At 48.3% G+C, this 12,151-nt stretch overlaps 2 protein-coding genes across 2 annotated transcripts; both read left to right on the forward strand.

Moving 5' to 3' along the window:
* The first annotated feature begins 4,426 nt into the window (after window positions 1-4,426).
* Window positions 4,427-8,082, forward strand: LOC123078641 (carbonic anhydrase, chloroplastic). The gene is made up of 8 exons (XM_044501219.1): window positions 4,427-4,820; window positions 4,930-4,991; window positions 5,089-5,137; window positions 5,809-5,925; window positions 6,031-6,084; window positions 6,890-6,975; window positions 7,190-7,295; window positions 7,486-8,082. Exons 1-8 carry the CDS (start codon window positions 4,677-4,679, stop codon window positions 7,618-7,620), a joined length of 753 nt encoding a protein of 250 aa, XP_044357154.1. The 5' UTR covers window positions 4,427-4,676; the 3' UTR covers window positions 7,621-8,082.
* A 135-nt stretch (window positions 8,083-8,217) lies between these two features.
* LOC123078642 (probable glycosyltransferase At5g03795) lies at window positions 8,218-11,625 on the forward strand. Its single transcript, XM_044501220.1, has 6 exons — window positions 8,218-9,440; window positions 9,520-9,653; window positions 9,769-10,117; window positions 10,198-10,811; window positions 11,170-11,213; window positions 11,342-11,625. Exons 1-6 carry the CDS (start codon window positions 9,123-9,125, stop codon window positions 11,608-11,610), a joined length of 1,728 nt encoding a protein of 575 aa, XP_044357155.1. The 5' UTR covers window positions 8,218-9,122; the 3' UTR covers window positions 11,611-11,625.
* The last annotated feature ends 526 nt before the right edge of the window (window positions 11,626-12,151 follow it).

Consider the following 12,151-nt stretch of genomic DNA (forward strand, 5'->3'; position numbering starts at 1 on the left):
ATGGCACACCTAGCGGTTCATCAAGGACATAATTCTTCTGTGCAGCAATGAGGATAATCCTCAAGTTACGGACCCAATCCATGTAGTTGCTACCATCATATTTCAACTTAACTTTCTCTAGGAACGCATTAAAATTCAAGGGAATGGTAGCACGGACCATTGATCTACAACATAGATATGCAAAAACTATTAGGACTAAGTTCATGATAAATTAAGTTCAATTAATCATCATACTTAAGAACTCCCACTTAGATAGACATCCCTCGAGTCATCTAAATGATCACGTGATCCATTCACGTGAGATGGATTAGTTTTCAATGGTGAACATCTCTATGTTGATCATATCTACTATATGAGTCATGATCGACCATTCGGTCTCCAGTGTTCCGAGGCCATGTCTGTACATGCTAGGCTCGTTAAGTTTAACCTGAGTATTCCACATATGCAAAACTGTGTTGCACCCGTTGTATGTGAACGTAGAGCTTATCACACCCGATCATCACGTGGTGTCTCAGCACGACGAACTGTCGCAACGGTGCATACTCAGGGAGAACACTTATACCTTGAAATTTTAGTAAGGGATCATTTTATAATGCTACAGACGTACTAAGCAAAATAAGATGCATAAAAGATAAACATCACATGCAATCAAAATATGTGACATGATATGGCCATCATCATCGTGTGCCTTTGATCTCCATCTCCAAAGCACCGTCATGATCTCCATCGTCACCGGCTTGACACCTTGATCTCCATCGAAGCGTCGTGGTCGTCTTGCCAACTATTGCTTCTACAACTATCGCTAACGCATATTGATAAAGTAAAGCAATTACATGGCGTTTGCATTTTATACAATAAAGCGACAACCATAAGACTCCTGCCAGTTGTCGATAACTTTTACAAAACATGATCATCTCATACAATAACGTATATCACATCATGTCTTGACCATATCACATCACAACATGCCCTGCAAAAACAAGTTAGACGTCCTCTACTTTGTTGTTGCAAGTTTTACGTGGCTGCTACGGGCTTCTAGCAAGAACCATTCTTACCTACGCATCAAAACCACCACTGTGATTTATCAAGTTTGCTGTTTTAACCTTCAACAAGGACCGGCCGCAGTCAAATTCGGCTCAACTAAAGTAGGAGAAACAGACACCCGCCTGCCACCTTTATGCAAAACTAGTTGCATGTCTGTCAGTAGAACCGGTCTCATGAACGTGGTGATGTAAGGTTGGTCCGGGCGGCTTCATCCAACAATACCACTGAATCAAAATAAGACATTGGTGATAAGCAGTATGACGATCACCGCCCACAACTCTTTGTGTTCTACTCGTGCATATCATCTGTGCATAGACCTGGCTCGGATGCCACTGTTGGGAAACTAGCATGCAATTTCAAAAAAATTCCTATGCTCACGCACGATCTATCTAGGAGATGCATAGCAACGAGGGGGAGAGTGTCTATACGTACCCTCGTAGACCGAAAGCGAAAGCGTTTGACAACGCGGTTGATGTAGTCGAACTTCTTCTCGTTCCGACCGATCAAGCACTGAACGTACGGCACCTCCGAGTTCTGCACACGTTCAGCTCGATGACGTCCCTCGAACTCTTGATCCAGCATAGTGTCGAGGGAGAGTTTCGTCAGCATGACGGTGTGATGACGGTGATGGTGAAGTGATCCGCGCATGGCTTAGCCTAAGCACTACATGAATATGACCGGAGGCGTAAACTATGGAGGGGGGCGCCGCACACGGCTAACAACTGTTTATCTGTGTTCTAGTGGTGCCCCCCCTCATATATATAGGTTGGAGGAGAGGAGAGGTAGCCAAGGGGGCGCCCGAAGTAGGAGGAATCCTACTTTGGCGCCTCCCAATTCGGCCTCCCCCCTTTCCATATCCACCGGAGGGGGAAGGAAGGAGGAGGGAGGAGGAAGGTAGGGGGAGGCCGAATCCCTTCCCTTCCTTTCTCCCTTCTCCTCTTTCCTTCCCTTCCTATTACGGCCTACATGGGGAGCACCAGCCCCTTAGGGGCTGGTATGTCCCCTAGTTGGCCCACTAGGCCCATGTAGTTGCCAGGGGGATGCCCGGAACCCCTTCCGGTGACCCGATATGTACCCGGTACCCCCAGAACACTTCCGGTGTCCGAATATCATTGTCCTATATATATGAATCTTTACCTCTCGACCATTTCAAGACTCCTCGTCATGTCCGTGAACTCATCCGGGACTCCGAACAACATTCGGTCACCAAATCACATAACTCATATAATATAAAATCGTCATCGAATGTTAAGCGTGCGGACCCTACGGGTTCGAGAACTATGTAGACATGACCGAGACACCTCTCCGGTCAATAACCAATAGCGGAACCTGGATGCCCATATTGGCTCCTACATATTCTACGAAGATCTTTATCGGTCGAACCTTATGACAACATACGTAATTCCCTTTGTCCATCAGTATGTTACTTGCGCGAGATTCGATCGTCGGTATCTTCATACCTAGTTCAATCTCGTTACTGTCAAGTCTTTTTACTCGTTCCATAGTACATCACCTCGTGACTAATTCCTTAGTCATTTGCTTGCAAGCTTATGATGTGTATTACCGAGAGGGCCCAGAGATACATTTCCGATACTCGGAGTGACAAATCCTAATCTCGATCTATGCCAACCCAACAAACACCTTAGGAGATACCTGTAGAGCATCTTTATAATCACTCAGTTACGTTGTGACGTTTATTAGCACACAAGGCATTCCTCCGGTATCCGGGAGTTGCATAATCTCATAGTCGAAGGAATATGTATTTGACATGAAGAAAGCAATAGCAATAAAACTGAATGATCAATATGCTATGCTAACGGATGGGTCTTGTCCGTCACATCATTCTCCTAATGATGTGATCTCGTTCATCGAATGACAACACATGTCTATGGTTAGGAAACTTAACCATCTTTGATTAATGAGCCAGTCTAGTAGAGGCTTACTAGGGACACGGTGTTTTGTCTATGTATCCACACATGTATCAAGTTTCCGGTTAATACAATTCTAGCATGAATAATAAAAATTTATCCTGATATAAGGAAATATAAAATAATAACTTTATTATTGCCTCCAGGGCATATTTCCTTCAGCATTCACCCCGCCACGGTTGCAGCCCCGCTCGCCATCGGATGCAGCAAGGCCATTGACCAATTCCATCCCTGTCGGTTGCAACTCCCACGTGCCTCGTGCTTGTGCCTCACCGCCGACGAGCCGGACGGCACTGGAGGCTTTTGCAGAACCACCGCACCCCCTCATGATGTAACCGTTTACAAAAAAGCTTCAACCCTCTAGATGGAAAGATTCAACCGGATGTAGAGAAAGCTACAAGCGGTTAGCGCCATCGCGGGAAAGCTACAACCATTGACATAAAATGCTACAACCTTCGATGAGAAAAGGTTCAACCGAAACGACATAGAAAGCCTTGACCAAGCGCTGCTAAAAAGAAAATAGCTGCAACTATTGGTAGAAAGGCTTTGACCGTAGTTAGAAAAAGCTCCAACCATTGAGAGATAAAAGCTACAACCTGACACTATGCAAATTAGAAAAGTTGCAACCGTTGAGAGAAATGCTTGAATCATGTGTGTGAAAAGCTTCAACCGACGACCGGCGAGAGGGAAAGCCATGAGCGGTGCCGGGGGTGGGCGAGTCGGATATGCTATATTTTTTTGCTGGAACCGGCAGTTTCTTTTGCTACGACCGTGTGGCATTTTTGCTGCTAGTGGCACCCCAAGGAGAGATGCATTTTTTAGTGAGCCCGCCGCCGGGGCAATGTGTCCGACGAACCATCGCCACCGGAGCACGGCTGTCGTGCATTGGAGCTGCGAGCGTTCCCACCGGAGCTGCAACCATAGACACAGGGTGTTGCATGCATGGACGCGAGAAACGCAGGAGGCGACGCCGGACAAGGGCGACGACTGGCGCCGAGTGCGGCATGCAGCAGCGCGGGGCGGTGGAGGGAGGAGTTCCAGGTGAGGGGGTGGCGGCCGGCGGCCGGAATGAGATCCAAGCGACAGGGGCAGCCCCTGCGCTGCGCACGAAGAGGAAGAAGGAGATAGGAAAGTCAACACATAGATCGGACGGTTGGAGCTCGCTGGATCCGACGGATGGGACGCGACCGGCCGAACTGTTGGGCCGGCGCGCTGGCGCCCAACACTGACCTTTAGAAAACCAGGGAGTCGTGATCCTCTCACTCTTTAGAGTTTTCAATTGGATCATCAAAAACATTCTCGATACTTTCTTTTGTATTCTCTCCTTTTTAAGTATTTTTTTTAAGATTTCAAATGGACTACCACATACGGATGTATATAGACATATTTTAGAGTCTAGATTCATTTATTTTAGAGTCTTGAAATTTATCCGAACCCGTTCAAATCTGATGGATGTTAATCTCCATCAGATTAAAACAAGAATCGGGGTAGGCATCTGGTACTAAAAACGAAGAGATAGAATCCATGTCATCCCACGAGCAAGGGTTTTAATTCCATCGTTCCCAAATCTGTCGAACTCTTCCGTTCCCGGCGGGCGGCGGCTGGTTTAGGCAGCGAGCTGACGGCGGATCTCCTCAATTCCTTGGTGTTCTTCAGTCCCCTCCCCTCCTTCTCCTATAGTAAACCACGCGGAGACGATCCAAGATGGGTGGGTGCTGCTGCTGTTTCCCCTCCAAACCCCCAAGGGAGAACCCAATGCACCCAATCGCAGAGCCGCTCATCAAGCGGAAGCCCAATCACACCCCTCCCTACCATCAAAGGCCCCCGGTGACCACCCATGCTCACAAGGTCGAACTCTCTCTCTTTTGCTCCTTGGATCTGCTTGATGCATCAAGCGTACGGCCGTGGTTGCCGGTCACTTCTGATCGTCGTGCGTTGGCTGGTCATATTTTTGCAGGGTATGAACGCTGTCGTGCGCCTGAAGACCGGCTTCGAGCGTTTCAGAACGAATGTGTACAAGTATGTCTTGAAGCCCAAAGAATTATGTGTCTTTATTCAACATGGATTTGTGCTGAATTGAATTTGTTATTCTGTGGTGGCAATTGGTCCATCGCAGCAAGAACCCGAAGCTTTTTGAATCACTTAGGAAGGACCAGTCCCCCAAGGTATGTGCCATCTGGTTGATACATACATGAATTATGAAAAACAACTTTGTTGTTCAAAGTTGCCACTGAGTGTACTCTACATGTTGTCTCCACCGAGCATTCCGTTAGCTCTGCAACTTGTGAAGTTTGTCAGTAAATTTGGAACCTTAACCAAGGATGTATTCGTGAGATATGTTAATATCCCAGTAATTACCTGCCTGGGCTAGCCTTGCAGAATACGGCAGTGTACATGGAGCTAAACATATACTCCCTCCGTCCGGAAATACTTGTCACCAAAATAAATAAAAGGGGATGTATCTAGACGTATTTTAGTTCTAGATACATCCTTTTTATCCATTTTGATGACAAGTATTTTCGGATGGAGGAATAACATAAACCAGGATGATAAGAAACATCGGCTACGAAGGACAATTATTTAGTTGCTAGAAATACTGTAGCGATTTCTCATTTGCAAGATTGCTGTTTGGGCCCAGGGTATGGCTGACCTTCATGATTCACTTGCCGGTACCTATGTTTCGGTTGAAGGTTAAATTACATGAAGGGGTGCCTGATGGCAACAACTTACCGCCTCTGGGCAATTGAGCAACTATTACACTTGCTGCAGCTGATGTGCTTCTGATATACATTTGTGCTTGCTGCTGACAATACTCTTAATTCATTCTTACTTGCAGTACATGGTGTTTGCATGTGCTGACTCGCGTGTGTCTCCAACAATAACCCTCGGACTGAATCCAGGAGAGGCCTTCACTGTTCGAAATATTGCTGGAATGGTTCCTGCCTATCAAAAGGTTCTTTATTATGTACAATGTTTCATTCTATATTATTGACTATTTAGTAACTCTAGCTTGTCTATTTGAGATGTATACTGAGCTGCACTTGCATATTGGTTGCAGACAAGGCACTGCAGCGTCGGGTCAGCCATCGAGTTTGCCGTGGTTGTCCTCAAGGTTGCTTCTTCCTTCTGGTTTTTAATATCCTTGACACACGAAAGTGTACTTCTATTCAGGAATACAACCGTCTCATACAATTTTGCAGTTAATTTATTTATGCCAGTGTGGCAAGGTTGGTTGGTAAATTGATAATTAGATAATTAGTCAATCTGGTAATGACTTCGGCATGCCTTGTGCCTTCCATTTTAAAAAGGAGATAGTTTCTGTTTCATGTAGCATCTCTAATTTGCCCTAGATGTGATCCAATAAAATAAAGAAGAATTTTGCCCCTCTCCATGGGTATATGTGTGCTCTTCTCTTTAAGCAAAATAGGCTCTCTTTCACGGGCATATATCTTGTCAATTGCAAATGTTGTTTAACATTTGTGTTCTGCCGGGTCCAGTCTAGAAAGTTGAAACTGTGAGAATGATGTGCCCAGAGAAGAAAACTCTCCTTAGGGAAAAAAAACTATCTCTCTAATTAAGGCATAAACAATATATGTTCTCTCATAGCAACTCTCGAATCAATGTGTGGCTATAGCCATTCTACCCAGCCATAAGTATCATCAGGACAGTTTATAAATTTAATCATGTGTCAAATGATTCTAATATGGAAAAGTATTGCTTCAGATCATAGTATATCGTTTGGAGTTGGTATGGTCTGTAGAACTCCGTTAGTTATATTGCACTCACTTAAAGTGTCGAAAGGGATACCCTGGATAGTCTCGGCAAGCAATAAACTGACATAAACTTGCGCTTACTACCAATTATGGAAATTGGTATATTCTCCATCAGAAAGGACTTGATGGACATCCATTTGGCAGGTTGAGTGCATTGTTGTGATTGGTCACAGCCGCTGTGGTGGAATTAGGGAACTACTCTCACTGAAGGACGAAGGGCCTAACGCCTAGTAAGTAAATGTCTCCATACTTATTATGTACAGAAAAAGAAACATATACACAAGGGATACAAATAAGGAATTACTGTATGGGCAAGGATGAAGGATGGACCCGATCCTATCCTACTCAAACGAGTCTTAAGAGGAGTGGGCTAAAACATGGCTTCAGTATTAGTTTGTGCTCTCACTAATTTTTATTGAGCTCACTGTTTGTTTGGTTACTTAGCCACTTCATTGAGGACTGGGTGAAGATCGGTATGGAGGCCAAGAAGAAGGTCCAGAGAGAAAACAGGTTGTTGCCTTTTGACGACCAATGCACCGTGCTGGAAAAGGTACGATTGCTTAAAACATTTTAATTTCCTTTTGAGCAGAATAGTGGGCTAATTGTGCACCACTGGTTTCCCTCTACTTACGAACTATCCTTGGGGCACCTTTCATCTTTAGTACTACTAGTTAGTTAACTAACGTTCCATGGTAGACAGATAAACGCTCATCTTGCATTTCTGCATGGTGTGTGTGCAGGAGGCCGTCAAATTTTCCCTTAGAAATTTGAAGTCGTACCCGTTCGTCAAGGACAGACTGAACAAGGGCACACTGAATTTGATTGGTGCCCGCTATGACTTTGTCCACGGAAGCTTCGAAACGTGGAATGCCTGAAGTCAAGTAGTGCAGAAATGGTTAGCTAGCTAGCCAGTCGCAAATATTTCGTCGAAAAAGGCTAGTTGCATGCATCGCTGTTGCTGGGTTTGCATTCCATGCAAGTCCTTTGGGTACCGCCAAGATAGATTTTTTTTTGACAGCAATATGTTTTATTCCTCAAACAATAGCCATGTCATGTACAAGTAATTGAGAAATAAAAGTATAAAACCAGGGATAGAATCATCCCAAAAGCTAGAAGATGTAGTATGCAGTACGGACGGAAGGTATTGGATTTGGAGGATGGCGCCAAGGAGATAATGACCCATGTTTTTTCTAGTACCTGTCCCTACATATACAATCTTAATGTGAGATATGGCGTGTGTGTGTGTGTTTTGATGGGGTGAGATATGGCCTGTTTGGTTTGTATATAAGGAGGCTACCATTCTCTTTTTCCCCTCTCGATAAATTGCTTTAACATTCTGTGTCAGTTTATACGCTGATGACGCTATAATTGTTTGGTGGGGCGTCTGGTCTGCAAATGAGCTCAGCCAAATCATCTGTTGCAAATGAACTCAGCCAAATCATCTGTTGCACCCATCTGCTGTCAGAACATCAATTTACAAGCAGTTCTTAAGGAGGTTTTGGCAAATTAGTGGGCTTCCCGATCACCTTGGGCCGCCTGAAGAAAGAAGTTCGTGTTTGATCGCATCAGAGCGAAGCTTGCTGGCTGGAAGGGCAGACTGATGAACCAAGCAGGGCGTAGAGCAGTGGTGCGTTCTGTCCTATGCACGATCCCCAATTTCGCTCTCGCAGCAATTCAGGCGCCGGCGGGGTTCTACAGGGACGTGGACAAAGTTTGCAGGCGATTCCTTTGGGCACAGGAGGGCCACAGCTGACAGGTGGGAAGTGCAAAGTAAACTGGCCATCTGTATGCACTCCGGTGGAATACGGTGGGCCTCACGCTGGCATGGTTGCAGCACGCTAAACCCTGCATCTTGGAGCCCCAGAGACTCCTCTCTGGCCTTCTGGGACGACATTGTCTCTGCGACTACAGCGCTCAACTCCAAGGGGATTAGATCGCTAAATGGTCCTGATCGTGTGGACTCTGTGGCTAGAACGGAACAAGATAATTTTCGACGCCAAGATATCCCCGATGACGTGCATCGTGGGCACAGTTAGACCCCAGATGGACAACTGGAGACTGGCAGGAGCCAAGTGTTTGATGTCGCCCTTTCGGGATCCAACGTGAGGAGTCTCTCCATGAGGCAAAACCTCTATTTTTCCTCTCTCCCCTCGGGGAGCACATGTAAATTTTGCTACTCCCTTCAAGGATAGGATATTTATTAAAAATACTAAAAGGTTTACGCTAATTAACTCCATGCGCGCGTGTGTAATTGGCATGCAGATTTCGCGGCTAAATTAGAGGTGTCTCGCCCCTATAAGATTTGTTTCTCGGCCTCCCATTTCCTGCTGCGGGGCCTTCCCTGACTTCCCTCCATGCCCTCCGTTACAATCCCCCAATGCCGCCATCGCACCTCGCCGCCACCGCGGCACAATCTCCGGCCTCGTCGCGAGGTCGGCGTCCCCGCCATGGCGGCACGATGATATCCGCCTCCTGCTGTCGCGCCGCGGCCCTCGCCGCCGCCGCGGCCACCGCGTTCCTCACCTTCTCGCTGCCATTGTCCCCCAGCGTGTCCACCACAAGGCACACGGGAGAATTGTCCGCCGCGAGCTCGACGCCGCCGCCACATCCAACATTAGCTACGGTGTCACCTCCACCGCCGTCCCCGCCGCCTCCAAAACCAGCTACGTCCGCGGCGACGCCTCGAAAACGAGAGGTACGTACGGTGCCCGCATGCAGGTTGGGGATTGAAAGTAACGGTGTTGTCTATTTTCGTTCTGTGTCGTGGTGATCAGCCGTCGTATTGGAGGATGGCGCCGGAGGAGGCGCTGAGGTACGCCAAGAAGGAGATAATGGCCGCCGAGCCGGTCGCCGCCGCCGACCCCGACCTGTACGCGCCCCTCTTCAAGAACGTCTCCCAGTTCAAGAGGTACTACTAGCACAGACATGCTCAACATAAATCTCTACATTTTCTTACTACGTAATTCAGTGAGTGACTAAACGCATCATAATTTAATTGTAGCAAAAATGTGATCATCATCCAGGAGCTACCAACTGATGGAACGGATACTCAAAGTTTACATTTACCAGGACGGTCGGCGGCCCATCTTCCACACCCCTCCCCTCAGCGGCATCTACGCGTCCGAGGGCTGGTTCATGAAGCTCCTCAAGAAGAGCAGGCCGTTCGTCGTCGCCGACGCCGCCAAGGCGCACCTCTTCTACCTGCCCTACAGCTCGCAGAACCTCAGGCTCTCGCTCTACGTGCCGGACTCGCATAACCTGCGCCCACTGGCCGTCTACCTCAGAGATTTCGTCAAGGGCCTCGCCGCCAAGTACCCCTTCTGGAACCGCACCAGAGGCGCCGACCATTTCCTCGTCGCCTGCCACGATTGGGTAATCAAATCATCTGGATGACTCTAACATTTTCGTATCGCAGTACGATTTTACTGGAGTGGTTCTGAATTTGGTTGCAGGGACCTTACACGACCACGGCGCACCGCGACCTGTCCAGGAACAGCATCAAGGCGCTGTGCAACGCCGACAGCTCGGAGGGGATCTTCACGCCCGGGAAGGACGTGTCTCTCCCGGAGACGACCATCAGGACGCCCAAGCGGCCCCTCCGGTACGTCGGCGGGCTCCCCATCTCCCGGCGGCACATCCTCGCCTTCTTCGCGGGCAACGTGCACGGCAGGGTCAGGCCGGTCCTCCTCCAGCATTGGGGCAAGGGGCAGGACGAGGACATGAGGGTGTACGCTCTCCTCCCCGGTAGGGTCTCCAGGACGATGACCTACATCGACCACATGAAGAACAGCAGGTTCTGCCTGTGCCCCATGGGGTACGAGGTGAACAGCCCCAGGATCGTGGAGGCCCTGTACTACGAGTGCGTGCCGGTGATCATCGCCGACAACTTCGTGCTCCCCTTCAGCGACGTGCTCGACTGGAGCGCCTTCTCAGTGGTGGTCGCGGAGAAGGACATACCGGACCTCAAGAAGATACTCCAGGGGATCTCGCTCCGGAGGTACGTGGCCATGCACGACTGTGTCAAGCGGCTCCAAAGGCACTTCTTGTGGCACGCCAGGCCCCTCAGGTATGATCTCTTCCACATGATTCTGCACTCCATTTGGCTCAGCAGAGTGAACCATGTTCAACTTGACAACTGAAAAAAGATCATGTCCATGTATTTGTATGGCACTGAGATTTTACATGTAAGATGGCGGTTTTGAATGAAAAAGAAAAATGTGTACATTCAAGTTGTAAGCCTCTGTCACCATTGAGTACACAGTGACTACTGACAAGTACTCCTTCTGTAAACTAATATAAGAGTCTAAACGCTCTTATATTAGTTTACAAGGCAGTACTCGAGTAGTACAAGTGGAGTAGCACTATGGCTATTCTACTTGACATTGAAAAACTTAATTCGAGCACTACATGAACCTCTTTACAAGGGATTTTCTGACGAGTCAGAGGTCAGGACCGAGAACAACGTACGGTATCAGTCGATCGTATGATTTGTGACAATATAAATGCAAAATTTACATGAAGAACGCCGGCAGTTACTCCACAGTCCACATCCCCAAAGGGAGAGGGAAAGGGATGAACCGTATCTATCATAATTAGACCATGCTGAAGAGATTAGCCGTGGAGATGAGCGAGCTTGCGGCGAGCGCTATGAAGGCAAGGAAGGACAGCCACACCGAGCTGGTGATCTTCCTGTTGAAGGCGTCCTGACTGAACCTCGACACCCACAGATCGTTGCGCGACGCGGCAGCCGACGACGCGGACATGAGGAGATACGCCAGGACCTGCAGCAGAGCCAGGAAGACGATGATGAGGCAAGAAATGGCAGAGCAACTCGATTGTTGGGTGTGAACGTTTCGCTTGCCTGATCAAGGAACAGGCTGAAGTAGTAGCTTGACATGCTCCTGTAAATAAACCTCGCCGCGACCAGACGGCGGATCTCACCCAGCGATTGCGCGATTGAGTAGGCGCAGACGATCACGTTCACCGCCAGGGCGTACCTGACATGCCATGCAATTGGGAGGTTACTTTTCCTCCCAAGAAGATGAGGAAGCCAAGAACTCTGCTGGCAAAAGCCACGATCATGAATGGAAAACGTTTGAAGACGGCGCGCCGGCCGAAGCTTCGCCGCGTAGCTCGCTTTAGTTTTCCACCGCCTACCTCTTCATCTTATCTCTTCAGAACACACTACAGCCATTCGTTCCCCTCAAGTCTCTCTTCCCAATCCCAATCTCCTCAGTCATGGCATGACCATCCCCCGGCGAGCAGCTCCTTCCATGGTGCTCGTACGGCTCCTACCTCTCCACGGCTGTGATGCTCGTCGCCTTGTCTGCCTCCGTCGGCAGCTGGACACGCGCCCTCTCCATAGCCGTCGCAGCCAGGTGCTTCGGTCGCCATGGCCAAGCTGCA

This window comes from Triticum aestivum, chromosome 3D (assembly GCF_018294505.1).
Source record: "Triticum aestivum cultivar Chinese Spring chromosome 3D, IWGSC CS RefSeq v2.1, whole genome shotgun sequence".
Taxonomy (NCBI): Eukaryota; Viridiplantae; Streptophyta; class Magnoliopsida; order Poales; family Poaceae; genus Triticum; species Triticum aestivum.